The 18476-nt window shown below is 47.4% G+C and overlaps 1 protein-coding gene across 2 annotated transcripts in view; it reads right to left on the bottom strand.

The window, feature by feature from the left end:
- ACAD11 (acyl-CoA dehydrogenase family member 11) overlaps positions 1–18476 on the bottom strand; it is a 279715-nt gene that overhangs the window by 80820 nt on the left and 180419 nt on the right. For both annotated transcript variants that reach the window (XM_063922380.1, XM_063922381.1), the window contains one exon: positions 16634–16732. In XM_063922380.1, the coding sequence (XP_063778450.1) occupies positions 16634–16732 (99 nt within the window). The remainder of the gene's footprint in view (positions 1–16633; positions 16733–18476) is intronic.

Below are 18476 nucleotides of genomic sequence, written 5' to 3'. Positions count from 1 at the left end.
GGGCCTTAATTCGGCTCTGCAGGGAGTAGTAACCAGGCAAAATAACATACTTGCGACCCCGAGGGGTCCGAGGGAGTTATACATAAACAATTTTAATAACATTCCCCCACAAATATAATCATGTCTGTGCTCGAGCCCCAGACTCCCTAAACTGAACCATATAAATATAAATAAATTTATATACAGGTATAAGTCAGTTACAGCATGTCAATTTACACCCGGTAATAACAGGTGGTGCCGACAGGTTCACCCATCTACTACTGTGTCTCCCATACTGTGTTACTATGAACAAGTATAACACAACCGACCTGTTGACTCTGTATCAAGTACCAAACAGGCGTCGGCGATGCCGACAATGAGCCCCAGAGGTGTTAGTGACAGAACATTCACACATGTTGACACAAGTGTATATCTGACAAGGAGGACACTGAGAGTAAACACAACCCTGAGTACATGCCCATTTCCAATTAAATAGTGTTATACATTTCTACACAACACTAATAAAATGTGCCCCCCCTTGTTTGTGCTATACACAGATATTGGCGGGGACATTGCATAAAATTGCGCTGTCTCTTGCTGTGAGGGCTAAGCTCCGCCCCTTATCGGCGCGTGGTAGCCCACTATGTTAAAAACATTCTATGCAGGTAGGGGACCATATACAGTGGTTACCCACTGTATATGTTCTCTGGGATTGTACAATCAATGTAAACATTCTGCCAAGGGCGCTCCCCCCCTGCGCCCTGCACCCGATACCAGCCGTTGGTGTGTGGGAGCACCGGCGCGCAGCGGGACCGCTGCGACATGCTGGCGGGGGTAGCTGCCACGGTGCCCGGGCCCCGAACATCAAGACAAGCCGGCGTATTATGTGTAAAAGAGCCTCAGTAACATTGCTGCCCAGGGCGGTCCCCCCCCCCCCCCAGCTCCCTGCACCCTGTGAGTGCGTTGGTGTGTGGGAGCATGTAGCGTAGCACGACCGCCGCATGTTACCTCCGTTACTGAAGTCTTCTGTTCTTCTAATACTCATCCGGCTTCTGTCTTCTGGCTTCTGTGAGGGGGGTGACGGCGCGGCTCCGGGAACAAGCAGCTAGGCGCACCAAGTGATCGAACCCTCTGGAGCTAATGGTGTCCAGTAGCCTGAGAAGCAGAGCCCTTAAACTAAGAAGAAGTAGGTCCTGCTTCTCTCCCCTCACTCCCACGATGCAGGGAGCCTGTAGCCAGCAGGTCTCCCTGAAAATAAAAAACCTAACATAAAGTCTTTTGTAGAAACTCAGTAGAGCTCCCTTAGTGTGTGTCCCTTCACTCCTGGGCACAAAGTCTAACTGAGGTCTGGAGGAGGGGCATAGAGGGAGGAGCCAGTTCACACACAGTTTAAGTCGTTATAGTGTGCCCAAGCTCCTGCGGATCAGTCTATACCCCATGGTCCTTTTGGAGTCCCCAGCATCCTCTAGGACGTAAGAGAAAGAAGGGGTACCCAGAGAAACGTGTTAGGTGTTTGCACCCCAACTCTCTCAGAACGTTCCTCTGGATTGTGCAGCGCATCTTTGACTACCTGAACCATACCTTCAGCCTGAAGCATCTGCAATAAGTGGATTACTGATCCTGCAGAATTTGTATATTATTTGGTCACTATTTAGCACTCCAGGGAACTTACGAAATTGGAATTCTAAAGAACCCTATACATCATGAGTTGGTAACACTAACTGCATTGGACTGTACCACTGCTACATACAGCTTTTTCTGGAGGTTATCATAGGAACAAGACATCAATACCAATGCAAAACCACCATTAATTACCAAGAGAGAGGTGCAAGTTGTATCCTGTGTGTGTTTTTAAATGTTTTATTGGGCCATTAAGAGTATATTATAATACGTAATTAACATTTTATACTTCTTTTATTATATAATAAATACTATTAAATTAATTTCATCCGATACCTTTTTTAATACATATACTTTCATATACTATAACATATATACATATACTAAAAAAAGCGCTGGAGAGCCATAGGTTGGCCAGGCCTGCACTACTCCTTTCAGGGACTATACATTTTTAAGGGCTCTATGTTCATCAAAGCATAAATTAGGATTTTTAGTTTTTATCACAGAAATTTACTTGAGTCACATGGTGCAAAAATTACTTTATTGACGTATTACTAGATAGTCAAAGGTAGTTTTCGCATTAGTCCTGGAATATAAACATCACCTGCGGTATCTAGCCTGCAAATACTCTCATATATTATAGGGGTAGTCTCATCAAAAAAATAAGATTTTAAACCTACCGGTAAATCTTTTTCTCCTAGTCCGTAGAGGATGCTGGGGACTCCGTAAGGACCATGGGGAATAGACGGGCTCCTCAGGAGACATGGGCACTAAAAAGAACTTTAGATATGGGTGTGCACTGGCTCCTCCCTCTATGCCCCTCCTCCAGACCTCAGTTAGAGAAACTGTGCCCAGAGGAGACGGACAGTACGAGGAAAGGATTTTTGTTAATCCGAGGGCAAGATTCATACCAGCCCACACCATCCACACCGTATAACATGGATATACGAACCAGTAAACAGTATGAAACAAAACAACATCAGCCCGAGACTGATCAAAACTGTAACATAACCCTTATGTAAGCAATAACTATATACAAGTCTTGCAGAATGTAGTCCGCACTAGGGACGGGCGCCCAGCATCCTCTACGGACTAGGAGAAAAATATTTACCGGCAGGTTTAAACTCTTATTTTCTCTTACGTCCTAGAGGATGCTGGGGACTCCGTAAGGACCATGGGGATTATACCAAAGCTCCAAAACGGGTAGGAGAGTGCGGATGACTCTGCAGCACCGATTGAGCAAACATGAGGTCCTCATCAGCCAGGGTATCAAACTTGTAGAATTTTGCAAAGGTGTTTGAACACGACCAAGTCGCTGCTCGGCAAAGCTGTAATGCCGAGACCCCTCGGGCAGCCGCCCAAGAAGAGCCCACCTTCCTAGTGGAATGGGCCTTTACCGAATTTGGTAACGGCAATCCAGCCGTAGAATGAGCCTGCTGAATCGTGTTACAGATCCAGCGAGCAATAGTCTGCTTAGAAGCAGGAGCGCCAACCTTGTTGACTGCATAAAGGACAAACAGAGACTCTGTTTTCCTCACCCTAGCCGTTCTGGCTACATAAATTTTCAATGCCCTGACCACATCAAGGGACTCAGAATCCTCCAAGTCCCGCGTAGCCACAGGCACTACAATAGGTTGGTTCATATGAAAAGACGAAACCACCTTGGGCAAAAATTGAGGACGAGTCCGCAACTCTGCTCTATCAACATGGAACACCAGATAGGGGCTTTTGTGAGATAAAGCCGCCAATTCCGACACTCGCCTTGCCGATGCCAAGGCCAAAAACATGACCACTTTCCAAGTGAGATACTTAAATTCCACCATTTTAAGAGGCTCAAACCAGTGAGACTTAAGGAAACGTAACACCACGTTAAGGTCCCAGGGTGCCACTGGAGGCACAAAAGGAGGCTGGATATGCAGCACTCCCTTCACAAAAGTCTGTACTTCCGGAATAGAAGCCAATTCCTTCTGAAAGAAAATGGATAGGGCCGAAATCTGAACCTTAATGGAGCCTAATTTTAGGCCCAAATCCACTCCCGTCTGTAGGAAGTGAAGGAAACGGCCCAGATGGAGTTCTTCCGGAGGAGCATTCCTGGACTCACACCAAGAGACATACTTCCTCCAAATACAGTGATAATGTTTCGCTGTCACGTCCTTCCTAGCCTTTATCAGAGTAGGAATGACCTCATCTGGAATGCCCTTTTCCGCTAGGATCCGGCGTTCAACCGCCATGCCGTCAAACGCAGCCGCGGTAAGTCTAGGAACAGACAGGGCCCCTGTTGTAACAGGTCCTCTCTGAGAGGAAGAGGCCACGTATCTTCTGTGAGCATTTCCTGCAGATCCGGATACCAGGCCCTTCGAGGCCAATCTGGAACAATGAGAATTGTCTGTACTCCTCTTCGTCTTAGGATTCTCAATATCTTGGAGATGAGGGGAAGAGGAGGAAACACTTAGACCGACTGGAACACCCACGGTGTCACCAGGGCGTCCACTGCTACCGCCTGAGGGTCCCTCGACCTGGCGCAATACCTCGGTAGCTTTTTGTTGAGGCGCAACGCCATCATGTCTATCTGAGGCAGTCCCCACTGACTTGCAATCTCTGCAAAGACTTCCTGATGAAGTCCCTACTCTCCTGGATCTAGATCGTGCCTGCTGAGGAAGTCTGCTTCCCAGTTGTCCACTCGCGGGATGAAGACTGCTGTCAGAGCGCTTACATGATTTTCCGCCCAGCGAAGAATCCTGGTGGCTTCTGCGATTGCCACTCTGCTCTTTGTTCCGCCTTGGCTGTTTACATGAGCCACTGCGGTGATATTGTCTGACTGAATCAGAACCGGTAGGTCGCGAAGTAAAAGTCTCCACTTGACGAAGGCCCTTGTATATGGCCCTCAACTCCAGTACGTTGATGTGAAGACAAGTCTCCTGGCTTGAACAGAGACCCTGGAAGTTTCTCCCCTGTGTGACTGCTCCCCAACCTCGGAGGCTCACGTCCGTGGTTACCAGAACCCAGTCCTGAATGCCAAACCTGCGACCCTCTAGAATAGGGGTGGTCAAAATACGGCCCGCGGGCCGGATGCGGCCCGCAAACCGATCCTGCCCGGCCCACTGCCTCCCACCAGCGAGCAATGACAAGCGGCCCGACCGGCTGAGCAGCTTGTCATTGCTCTGCACTGCAGTACCTCCAAGCTGCCAGAGAGGGAGATAGTGTTAAATGTGATTCAAAAATTGTGTCTTCAGCAAGTGGTGGTCAAAGTCCCCAGGGGCCATAAGACACTGGATAATTTGCTTGCTGCACAATAATTATCCCAAATAAAATGTTAATGTGTAAAAAGGCTCTCTACCTGCCGTAATGTGTGTAAAAGGGGCTCTACCTGGTGTAATGTGTGTAAGTGGCGCTACTGTGTGGCGCAATTTGAATAATGGAGACTATTGTGCAGCCTAATATGAATCTATATTATTTTTTGCCCACACCCCTTCCACATGAAGCCACGTCCCTATATTTTTGGCAAGTGGGGCGAGCTGCTATTTTGTATGTGGCCCTCGGATACTGACAGGAAATGTCAAGTGGCCCCTCGGCTGAAATAATTGCCCACCCCTGCTCTAGAAGGTGAGCACTCTGCAGCCACCACAGGAGAGATGCCCTGGCCTTGGGGGACAGGGTGCAGTGACCAAAGACACGAGTTCTTGGGCCTTTTCCGTCGGAAGATAAACCCTTTTCTGGTCCATATCCAGAACCATGCCTAAGAAAGGCAAACGAGTCGTTGGAACCAACTGTGACTTCGGGATATTGAGAATCCAGCCGTGCTGTTGCAACACCCTCAGGGAGAGTGATACGCTGTTCAGTAACTGTTCTCTCGATCTCGCTTTTATTAGGAGATCGTCCAAGTACGGGATAATTGTGACACCCTGCTTGCGCAGGAGCACCATCATTTCCGCCATCACCTTCGTGAAAACTCTCGGGGCCGTGGAAAGCCCAAACGGCAACGTCTGAAATTGGTAATGACAATCCTGTACAGCAAACCTCAGGAACGCCTGATGAGGCGGATATATGGGGACATGAAGGTATGCATCCTTTATGTCCAGGGACACCATATAATCCCCCCCTTCCAGGCTGGCGATGACCGCTCTGAGCGACTCCATCTTGAACTTGAACCTTTTTAAGTATAGGTGTAAGGATTTTAAATTCAAAATGGGCCTGACCAAACCGTCCGGTTTCGGGACTACAAACAGGGTTGAGTAATACCCCATCCCCTGCCGCAGCAGGGGGACTTTGACCACCACTTGCTGAAGACACAATTTTTGAATCACATTTAACACTATCTCCCTCTCTGGGGGAGAAGCCGGTAGGGCCGATATGAAAAACTGGCGAGGAGGCACCTCTTCAAATTCCAGCTTGTAACCCTGGGAAACAATTTCTATTGCCCAGGGATCCACCTATGAGTGAACCCAGACGTGGCTGAAAAGTCGAAGACGTGCCCCCACTGGGGCTGACTCCCTCAGCGGAGCCCCAGCGTCATGCGGTGGATTTTGTAGAGGCCGGGGAGGACTTCTGCTCCTGGGAACTAGCTGTGGTTGGCAGCTTTTTCCCCTTGCCCTTACCTCTCTGGTACCCCCGCACTCTCTTGGGTTTATGCGACCGAAAGGACTGCATCTGATAATGTAGTGTCTTCTTAGGCTGTGAGGAAACATAAGGCAAAAAAGTTGATTTACCTGCCGCAGCCGTGGAAACAAGGTCTGTGAGACCTTCCCCAAACAATTCCTCACCCTTGTAAGGTAAAACCTCCATATGCCTCTTCGAGTCGGCATCGCCCGTCCATTGGCGGGTCCATAGGGCTCGTCTAGCCGAAATCGCCATAGCGTTTTGCCCTGGAACCCAGTAGGCCAATGTCTCTCTGAGCATCCCTCATATACAGGACAACATCTTTAATATGACCCAGGGACAATAAAATGGTTTCCTTATCCAGCGTATCTATATCAGCAGACAAGGTATCTGTCCACGCTGCTACAGCGCTACAAACCCAAGCCGACGCTATCGCCGGTCTGAGTAAGGTACCAGTATGTGTGTAAATAGACTTCAAGGTAGTCTCCTGCCTGCGATCAGCAGGATCCTTGAGGGTTGCCGTATCTTGAGATGGCAGCACTACCTTTTTGGATAAGCGAGTCAACGCTTTATCCACCCTCGGGGAGGATTCCCACCGTAACCTGTCCTTAGTAGGGAACGGATACGCCATAAGAATCTTTTTGGGAATCTGCAGCTTTTTGTCTGGAGATTCCCAAGCGTTTTCAAATAATTTGTTCAGCTCGTGAGATGGGGGAAAGGTTACCTCAGGTTTCTTTTCCTTATACATGCGCACCCTCGTGTCAGGGACAGAGGGGTCATCTGTGATATGCAACACCTCTTTTATTGCAATGATCATATAATGAATACTTTTAGCCAATTTTGGCTGCAACTTTGCATCATCGTAGTCGACACTGGAGTCAGAATCCGTGTCGGTATCAGTGTCTACTATTTGGGATAGTAGGCGCTTTTGAGATCCAGAAGGTCCCTGCGACATAGTGAAAGGCAGGGTTTGACTCCCTGTACACTCCCTGGACTCAGCTTTGTCCAACCTTTTGTGCAATAAATTCACATTTGCATTTAAAACATTCCACATATCCAACCAGTCAGGTGTCGGCGTTGCTGATGGAGACACCACACTCATTTGCTCCACCTCCTCCCTAGAAGAGCCTTCCGCTTCAGACATGCCGACACACACGTACCGACACCCCCACACACTCAATATCTAATCTGGAGACAGTTCCCCAATAAGGCCCTTTGGAGAGACAGAGAGAGAGTATGCCAGCACACACCCAGCGCCAAGACCCAGGGAAAAAAATTACCCAGATAGTGCTTTTAATATATATATAACACTGCGCCAAATTATGTGCCCCCCCCCTTCTTTCAAACCCCCTGTCACCGGTGTTCAGCAGGGGAGAGTCCGGGGAGCCAGCTTCTCAGCGGTGTGCTGTGGAGAAAATGGCGCTGGTGAGTGCTGAGGATCAAGCTCCACCCCCTCCGCGGCGGGCTTCGGTTACTTTCAAAAACTGGCGGGGGATCTCTTATATATAATGCAGAGCCCATATATGCCCAGATTTTGCCAGATCCGAGGTTTAATTGCTGCCCAGGGCGCCCCCCCTGCGCCCTGCAGCCTTACAGTGCCTGCCGTGTGTGTGTTGTGCGGGAGCAATGGCACGCAGCGTTACCGCTGTGCGTTACCTCAGTGAAGATCCGAAGTCTTCTGCCGCCTCTGAAGTCTTCTTTTTTTTTCTCATACTCACCCGGCTTCTATCTTCCGGCTCTGTGAGGAGGACGGCGGCGCGGCTCCGGGACGAACAGCTAGGAAAGACCTGCGTTCCGACTCCCTCTGGAGCTAATGGTGTCTAGTAGCCTAAGAAGCAAAGCCTAGCAGTTAAGTAGGTCTGCTTCTCTCCCCTCAGTCCCTCGATGCAGGGAGTCTGTTGCCAGCAGGCTCCCTGAAAATAAAAAACCTAACTAAATTACTTTCTTTCAGGAAACTCAGGAGAGCTCCCTGTAATGCACCCAGTCTCCTCTGGGCACAGTATCAAACTGAGGTCTGGAGGAGGGGCATAGAGGGAGGAGCCAGTGCACACCCATATCTAAAGTTCTTTTTAGTGCCCATGTCTCCTGCGGAGCCCGTCTATTCCCCATGGTCCTTACGGAGTCCCCAGCATCCTCTAGGACGTAAGAGAAATATTTTAATCTCAGTATTATTCCCATTTAATAACAATCCACCTTCCTATTAAAATAAGAAATATAAGTTATAATAACACACAATGTTTTCTGTAATAAAAAAGATTCAGATTTGTGAAATTGTGTGAAGGAAGGCTCTAAAGGTGTCCACATACGGTAAGATTTTTTTAAATGATGTTGGTGTTTCCGACCAATCGGAACATCATTTAAAAATGGTCCTTGTGTGGGCATGTTAACGTTGCGAAGCGTGCACCCGTGAGCCGCCTCCTCAGATCTTTTGAACATGCAGAAGGATAGGAGGTGGCGAACGATGCCACGCTTGGACCCGCCCCCCATCCCTGCTAGCATCGACAAGCGTGTGTGCAATTGCCAATGCCGACACTCCACCAGGCACCGTTGCTCACAATGTGTCCCTGGAGGATACATCGCTCCGTGTGTGCACACCATACAGTAAGTTTTGTTATTATCTTTTATCTTGTCTTTGTTCTTACAAGTGTTGCCCACTGGAGCTAATTTTAACTCATGAAAAAAAAGATTATTACTTTTAACAGGGCAATCTCAGAAATAATCTTATTGTGTTCATGTTCTTCAACAACAAGTACTTTACGATGAAAATACAGTAGCACGTGTGTTTGTAGGGAGGCATTTGATATGCCGGCTGTTGGGATACCGGAGCTCAGCATACCAGCGCCGAGATCCCGATAGCTGGCATACCGACAACTATTCTCCCTCTTCGGGTGTCCACGACACCCCTGGAGTGAGAATAAATAGCGTGGCGCGCGTAGCCCGCAAGGGGCTCCTTTGCGCTCACCCCGCTGCCCGCATGCCGGCGGTCGTAGTACACCCGTGTTTGTATATATAAAAATCATCAAAAGAGCTAAACTGACTATTATACAAATCCATTTATAAGGCCTAAGGTGAAATGTCAGGAGCTGCTATCTATGCCCCCTGATGATTTCACAGTTGCTGCTGTTTTATTCTGGCTTGGATTAGGACTCAGGTAACCCGTACACACAGGTGCCATGCAATATCCCCAACCCACAATTTAGTGTGGAATGTAGCAAACACTTACAACAGATGGTGCACAGAGAATATGCACCACACAACACCAGTAGGATAAAATCGAGCAGACAAATGCCCAGCCATAACAAAAATTCTGTATACACACTGTTAGAAAAAATAGGATTTTAATTACCTACTGGTAAATCCTTTTCTCGTAGTCTGTAGAGGATACTGGGAATCCATTTAGTACCATGGGGTATAGACGGGTCCACTAGGAGCCTTGGGCACTTTAAGAATTTGATAGTGTGCGCTGGTTCCTCCCTCTATGCCCCTCCTACCAGACTCAGTCTAGGAAACTGTGCCCGAGGAGATGGACATACTTTGAGAGAAGGATAGGTAAGGAAAGTGGTGAGATTATGAACCAGCACACACAGAACAATAGTAATGCCATGCTAACCAAACTTGAAACATGAACAGCAACAGCTGAACAATCCAGAATACTTAACTAAGTAACAGTGCAAGAAGAACGAAGCACCGGGCGGGCGTCCACTATCCTCTACGGACTACGTAGAGGATACTACTTAGATGTATTAGAGGTGTCGGTGACAACCGGAACCACAATAGGTTGGTTGATGTGAAACGTAGACACCACCTTAGGAAGAAATTGCTGACGAGTTCTGAGTTCAGCTCTGTCCTCATGAAAAAATAAGTAGGGTCTCTTGTAAGACAATGCCCCCAGCTCTGACACGCATCTTGCTGAAGCCAAGGCCAGCATTGTGACGGACTTCCACATAAGATATTTTATGTCTACCTCCTGTAATGGTTCAAACCAGTCCAATTGGAGGAACTGCAGCACCAATTTGAGATCCCAAGGTGCCATGGGAGGCACAAAAGGAGGATGGATATGCAGAACACCTTTCAAGAACGTCTGGACCTCAGGGAGAGAAGCCAATTGTTTCTGAAAGAAAATGGACAAGGCCAAAATCTGAACTTTTAGGGAGCACAGACGTAGGCCCACATCCACACCCGACTGCAGAAAAAGCAGGAGACGTCCCAGATGAAATTCTACTGCAGAATATTGTCCGCTCTCACACTAAGAGACGTATTTCTTCAAAATACGCAAATACGGTGGTAATGTTTAGATATTACCCCCTTCCTGGCTTGGATCATATTCGGGATGACCTTGTCAGGGATACCACTCCTGGCTAGAATCTGCCGTTAAACGTAGCCACAGGAAGTCTTGACAGACGAACTGGCCCTGTTGCAGAAGACCCTTGCGAAGAGGTAGAGGCCACGGATCTTCGAGGAGCATCTCCAGAAGTTCTGCATACCAGGCCCATCCGGAGCAATGAGTATTGCTAGAACATTTTCCCTTTTTATTCTTTACAGAAATCATGGGATCAGAGGAAGTGGAGGAAACACGTACACCATCTAATAGACCCATGGAGTCGTCAGAGCGTCCACTGCCACTGCATGTGGGTCTCTCCACCTGGAACAATACCGCTTGAGCTATATCCCCACCGACGTGTCAAGCACCTGAACACCTCCGGGTGAAGGCCCCACTCCCTCGGGTGCAGCTCGTGTCTGCTGAGGAAGTCTGCTTCCCAGTTGTCTACTCCCGGAATGAAGATCACCGACAACGCGTTTTTCTGCCCAGAGTAGAATTCTTGACACCTCTGACATTGCTGCTCTGCTCTTCATTCTGCCCTGTCGGTTTATGTACGTCACTGCCGTCACATTGTCCGACTGTACCCGATCTTGTAGGCTGGGATCTTGAAGAAGAGATGAGGCCTGCAGAAAGGCATTGTATAAAGCCCTGAGTTCCAGAATGTTGATTGGAAGGACGACTTCCTGACTTGACTATCTTCCTTGAAACTGCACCCCCTGGGTGACTGATCCCCAACCTCTGAGGCTTGCGTCTGTGGTCAGCAGAATCCAATTCTGAATCCTGAACCGTCGACCCTCGATTGGGTGAGAAATCTGAAGTCACTATAGAAGAGAGATCCTGGCTTTTGGTGACAGACGGATCCCCTGGTGCATGTAAAGATGCGATTTGGACTATTTGTCCAACAGATCGAGCTGGAAGGGTCTTGCATGAAACCTTCCAAACTAAAGCGCCTCATAAGAGGCCACCATTTTCCCCAGAAAGAGAATGCAGAGATGCACTGATATCCGGGTTGGCATCAGGACATCCCGAACCATCGACTGGATTACCAGTGCCTTTTCCAACGGAATGAACACTTTTTGCGTCTCTGTGTCCAGTATCATTCCCCCAGAAATGGAAGCCCTCGTGTTGGCTCTAGGTGAGATTTCGGAAGGTTCAGGATCCAGAAGTAGTCTGGTTGCGAGGCCAATGCTGTCCAACAACCTCTCCCTGGACGGCGTCTTTATCAGAAGATCGTTCAGGTACGGAATTATGTTCACTCCCTGTCATGCGAAGGAGAAACATCATCTCTGCCATCACCTTGGTGAACACCCTTTGTGCCGTGGAGAGACCAAATGGCAGGGCCTGGAACTGGTAGCGACAGGCCTGCAGTGCAAACCGAAGATAAGCCTGATGAGGCGCCCAGATCGGAGTGTGAAGGGATGCATCCTTGATATCCAGAGACACCAGGAATTCCCCCTCCTCCAGACCTGAGATCACCACTCTCAAAGAATCCATCTTGAATTTGAACACTCGTAAGTACGGGTTCAACGACTTGAGGTTCAAAATCGGTCTTACCAAACCTTCCGGTCTCGGTACCACAAACAATTTGGAATAATATCCCTTGTTTTGCTGATGAGGTGGAACTGGAACAATGACCAGTTTTTGAATGGCGTCCTGTATATATACTTGCCTCTTGTGAAACTGGTAAGCCTGATTTGAAGAATCTGTGAGGTGAGAGCTCTTGAAACTCCAGTCTGTAGCCCTGGGAAATAAGATCTATGACCCAGGGATCCTGGCATGATGTTGTCCAGATGTGACTGAAAAATTTTAGTTGGGCTCTCACCTGCCAGTCCTCCAGGCTTCGCGGTCAACCGTCATGCTGAAGGCTTTGAGGAAGCAAAGCTTGAGCTCTGTTCCTGTGAACCGGGAGTTGCTGGTTTGCTTGGTTTACCTCTAGCGCCTCTGGTGGCTGTAGAAGAACCTCTGGTTTTTCCCTTAAACTTGGCAGTCCGAAAGGACTGTAGATTAGGTCCTGAGTAAGCCTTTCTGGCTGGGGGAGCTGCAAAAGGAAGATACGTGCACTTACCCGCAGTAGCTTTGGAGATCCACTTGTCTAGTTCATCTCCAAGTAAGGCCTCTCCTGTGAAGGGTAGGCCTTCCACGCCTTTCCTGGAGTCCAAGTCAGCAGTCCACTGGCATGGCCACAAGCCTCTGTGTGCTGACACTGCCATAGCAGTGGTGCGTGCTTTAAGCAAGCCTATTTCCTTTATAGCTTCCACCATAAAATTTGCATAGTCCAGTATATGTTGCAGGCAGGGCCGTTTCTTGGGGCAGGCGAGCAGTGCAACTGCACTGGGCGCCCGCCACGGCACTAACTGTGGCTCCCTGCTTCCCCCTCCTATTTCTCCCCGAATAACCCGCTCGGGGGGCAAAGTTTCACGGAATGACGCGGTTGCGTCGTTACGTCACGACGCAACACCGTCACTCCACGAAACTCCCCCCCCCCCAAGCGGTGTACAGAGGGGGATCCAGGGGGATCCAAGTTAGGAAGAGGGAAAGGCCGGAGTGAGGAGCGACTGGTGAGGCGGGCCGAAGAGCGGTAATCGCCTCTGTAAGTATTCTCTCTCTCTCTCTCTCAATGTGTAAAATGGGGACACCTGCCGTAATGTGTGAAATGGGGACTCTTGCCTGCCGTAGTGTGGGGATTTAATGTATCAAGGGCATTGCGGTGTGTGGCATAATATGGTGCAGGGGGCATTACTGTGTGGGGCTTAATATGGTAGAATTTTTTTTTTCTGTGGTGGTCGTGATCTGTTGGAGCAGGGTCAAAAACTGGATTGTGAGGTAGTCTTTTCAGACGAGGCCATGCCCATTTAAATGTGGCCACACCCATTTAGACGAGGCCACGCCCCCTTGCTGGGTGCGCGCGCACATTTTTTTTTTAATCTAGGTGTGTGGGGGGGGGGGCACATTTTTTTATGTCATGGGGGGGCGCATTTTTAAATCTCGCACTGGGAGCCAAATTGGCTAGAAACAGCCCTGGTTGCAGGAATAAAATAATCTCCCCCTGAGGCAAGGTACCTAACCCTTCAAGTAGGTTACCTGACCATTTGGCGATGACCTTAGTAATCCACCCACATGCTATAGTGGGTCTCTGGGCCACCCAAGCAGCTGTATACAAAGATTTGAGTGTATTCTCAATTCTACGATCAGCCGTGTCTTTTAGGGAGCCTGCACTCAGGACAGGCAATACAATTTTCCGTGACAGCCTGGATACTGATGCATCCACTATCGGTGGATTTTCCCATTTTTTCCTATCCTCAGAAGGAAAAGGAAAACATGGTATCAACATTTTAGGGATTTGAAATTTCCTATCAGGATTAACCCACGGTTCTTTAAACAGGGTATTTAGTTCCTTTGACACAGGAAAAGTGGCTGAGGATTTCTTCTTTATATTAAAATAAGACCCCTCAGTCTCCTCTGTTACCTTATCAGGGATATGCAGAATTTCTCTGATTATCTCTATGAGAGCCACTATTCCCTGTGACAGAGTACCCTCCCCCACCTCTGAGTCCACCTCCATGTCTGACCCCTCATCATCAGAGTCAGACTGCAGAATATGGGCCAAAGGACATTTTTGCGTACAAATGGCAGGGGACTGAGACGCTGGTTTGGGCACTGAGTCTCTGTTCATAAACTCAGTCATTGATTGTCTTAAGTATTGCGTCTCTTTCTCACTGCGGGACAATTTAGAAGAAATATTGGAAATCAGCCCCCTAATAGAATCCAGGCAAACCGACTCTGCCCCGCTCGCCTGGGAGGGTACACTGCACCGAGTACACTGCAGTGAACCCCCTGGAGAAGAGGAACACTGTGCCTTACATGAAACACACTCTTTGTCTGACATACTGTGACAGCACACACACAGGTTAAATGCACAATTAACCCACAAAGAGCCCTTCCAGAGAGACACAGAGATAGTATGGAGCCAGCACACCGCGCCCGTAGTGCTAATACCAAGCTTAGCCGGGTTGCAGACTAAGTACCCAGATTGGGGACTTAGTACATGAGTAAGCGACACCCCCCCACCACTACCACCCTCTGCTATGACCCCCTGGTACCGTTGAGGTAATCTGGAGTCTCTCCGGAGGAGCTGCGCGTCCCTGTCAGCGTATGTGTCCACTGCAGAGGGAAAATGGCACTGCGAGCTGCTGGATCAGCTCATAGTGATTCCCCGTCCCTTCAATGGTGCGTGGTCTTCCCACACTTTTTATACTGGCTGAACTAATTTTAGTGCTTAACCACTTAACTGTCGGGTTTTTTTTTATGAGTGAATTAGGTGAAGAACATGAATTTAACCCTATCCCAAATGATTTTAGTTAAAAAAAAGAAAAAAACATTTTGTACAATTTTTTTTAAACCCCACCAAACATCGAAACATCGATTGGGAACATTGCGACCATCGGAACATCGCGACCATCGCGGCTTTCATTTTGAAAGCTGAGACAGCCTCGAGGTATGCAGGGGGGGTCTGGGGGCAGCAAGGGAGGGTTTATTAACACTCCCCAGCGGCTGCCATTGTCTGCAGCCGCTGGAGGGGGAAGATCATGCCGTGCTGACCGATCAGCAGTGATCAGCAGCATGGCAGACACAGGGGGAGAGTGCAGGGAGGCAGAGGGACCTTCCGGTCCCTCTGTCAGCAGCAACTGAGGGAAGTTTCTCTTCCCTGCCACTGCTAACACTCTCTATCTGACTGGTCGCATCCCGTGCGACGAGGTCAGATAGAGCACTTGCAGGCATGGTTGCATCGGATGCGACCATGCCAGGCAAGTGGTTAAAATGGAGTCAGTCACCTTTTAAGTCTGTAATGCCAGTCTGGGTACTGTGTACACACGTAGTGTACTTAGACTCAGTTCGCTCCCTCAGAAGCGGTGCGTCCACACTGTGTACGGAGTCTGGAGACCCAGTCGCCCCACATAGAAGCCGTGAGTCTCCATACCCTCATGCCGCCATAATATCCGGCGACCCGCTAACCGGGATGCCGGCTTAGTAATCACCACTCTTCTGTCTTCTGGCTCTGTTAGGGGTGGCGGCGTGCTGCGGGAATGTACGCTTGCTGTGGTGGGGCTTGCGAATAGTTCCCACAGGAGCTAGTGTCCTGTCAGCGGGGAACGGGACCATTAACCCTTCAAGAGGTTGGGCCATTCCTCCCCCCCCCCCCCCCCAAGTCCCATGTAGCAGGCAGGCTGGTGCCATCCAGTCCTGCCTGAAAATAACAAACATACAAAATAAATTAGGAAAACTCTTCAGGAGCTTCCAGCGATGTGACCAGCTCTTCCGGACGCATTTTCTAAACTGAGTCTGATAGGAGGGGCATAGGGGGAGGAGCCAGTCCACACTATCAAATTCTTAAAGTGCCCAAGTGGACCCGTCTATACCCCATGGTACTAAATGGATTCCCAGTATCATCTAGACGTAAGAGAAATTATACTTTCACGTTACTGACTGCAGTACAAGACAAGCTACCACATAAAGCTCAACTACTGCAACTTACCTGGGAAGAGACAATTCAACCACAAACTGTACAGTATATACACTTTATAGAAATAAATTACATATACAGTATTAGTAAAATGTAAGTACTGTCGAAATGTAAACAATGGAAGCTATTCCTATAGAAACTCTTTAACTTGAATATGCAACAGTATAAATGTAAATGCTTTGCAAAAGTAATCAGTATTTGGTTAAAAACTATAAGGACTGACTGCATCCCTTCTATGGGGTCTATTCAATTCAAGTTGGAATTGCCGTCAAATCTTAAAGACGGCAGTTTCCGACTTTTTTTAGGTCGAATCAGGATTCAACCTATTCAACTGAGTTGCCGTTTTTCCGACTTGTCGGAAAACACGTGGATCGGCAGATTAGCCGCGGATCCATGTATTTTGTCGAATTTGCGGCCATTTCCAACAGGTATTTGGCCCGTTTTTCAACAATGCTGATTCAACGTTAAAAAAAATCTAAATAAAAAATAAGCAAAACCTGTCGGAAATGCGCGCAAATTGAATACTAAACTGCCGGATCATCTCAGGCTCATTGAATAAAAAAAACATTAAAAAATAAAATAGTGCTGGAACTCACCACTGCTCCACCACTTCTTTCCATTAATTATGTAGCTATCACCATCTCTTTGGATAATGCACTCCATGTTGGTGGCATCACTGGACGCTACATCGGGCTCTAAAAAAGGAACACAGGGCAATATTTGTTACTAGTAATACAGATCAGTCATGTCAGGTCATCCCAGCCTTGACGCCATCCCATTATACTTAACCTGTAGTAGTGTTTCTCTTCTCCTGGTCTGTCCCGTCTTGTTCCGAGTCCCTACTCCCATTTCAAATGATGGATACAGGACAGCTCATAACTAGTTACTACATAGATTCATGGACAATTTATTAACGGTTTAAAATCCTTCAAATACATGATGAGATGCCAACACGTTATTATAAAGGCACAGCCGTGCGCTTGTATTAAGGTTGGCCCTGCTATGTCTGTATTGTGAAAGGAATATTTACATTAAGACTTCTGCCTTAATAGTCATAATTTAATTTCTGATCCTGCATATAACTGACAGTGCCCTTTATACCAAAGCTGAGTGATCACAAAGACTGTTTAGAACATAACCCAGTCACATAATCAGCCTACTGAGGTGAGAAATCAAAACCTGAATGTATTCACCACTCATACTATCCTTTCTGTCTAAAATGTAAGTTAAAATAAGCTTACATTACACTGTAAATAGTCATATCAGCAGATGCAACTGATCATTGACCATTCTATACCATCAGTGATTTTATGCTAAAGCTGAGTGATATCAAAAAAAGTTGTTTATGATGTAATCCGGTCACATGATTAGCTTACTGAGGTAAATATTACCCTGCATGCATTTTACTATCCTTTGACTATAATTTTCATATAAAACTTAGGTAAAAATAAAACTTAACTTATACTGCGAGATGTCCTATCACAGATACAGCCAATAACTGAGTTCTACACTTTCAGTTAATTTTATATCAAAGCTGAACTACATCACAATGGTTGTTTATACTGCAAGACACTCACATGATTAGCCTACAGAGGTGAAATGACACAACCTGTATTTCTTTCACCACTCATATCTATCTATCTATCTATCTAGTTAGTTAAAATAAGCTTATCTTGCACAGCGCAGATATAGCTGAAAAGTGATAGTTATATCAGTTACTCATACCAAAGATGAGTGACATCGCAAATGTTGTTTATTGCGTAAGCCAGTCAAATGAGAAGCCTACTGAGGTGACAAATCATAAACTGCCAGCATTTATCTACTGATGAGATCTATCTATCTGAAATTTGGATTAAAATTAGCTTAATTTACAGATGGGTCTCCGTTATCTTGACTGTTTCTGCGCCTAGATGATAGCTTAGTTTGCTGAGTTTAATCACGGATAGGCGCGTTGAGGCGCGACAAGATACTCAGAATGCAATACACATCTCCACCACTGGGTGGCTAATGCTCCACTATTCCAGTACTTTAGATCGAATAGCGGCGGATTGATCTACAAGCTCTGGCAAATGGTCAGTGACGACTGTAATGTTAATAGATGGTGACCAATGGTCAGATAGAGAGAGTTAAAAAAAAAAAAAATTATACAGACACAAACAAACATGTTAAAACACTTGTGTATGCAGACGCAACTAAAGATTGTGTATGCAGACGCAACTAATGTGTGAAAGGAATAATGTAGCTCATTGACTTTAAAGTATGTACAGTGCACTAAATACCGTGCTCTTGAAATATGAGCGTTCGAGTCCCCTAAGGCATAAATCAACACCAATGAGAAGGAATCACTGCTTGCAGTACTTTTACACATGAACTTGTGAATCTTCCATGAAGCGTCGTGGGCTAGCGATGAAGGCTCCCACCTCCCAAGCTGAGAGTCCC

The sequence above is a fragment of the Pseudophryne corroboree genome, chromosome 5, assembly GCF_028390025.1.
Source record: "Pseudophryne corroboree isolate aPseCor3 chromosome 5, aPseCor3.hap2, whole genome shotgun sequence".
In the NCBI taxonomy this organism is placed as follows: Eukaryota; Metazoa; Chordata; class Amphibia; order Anura; family Myobatrachidae; genus Pseudophryne; species Pseudophryne corroboree.
The sequence above is the reverse complement of the archived record's forward strand: the minus strand, read 5'-3'. Positions and strand labels throughout refer to the sequence as shown.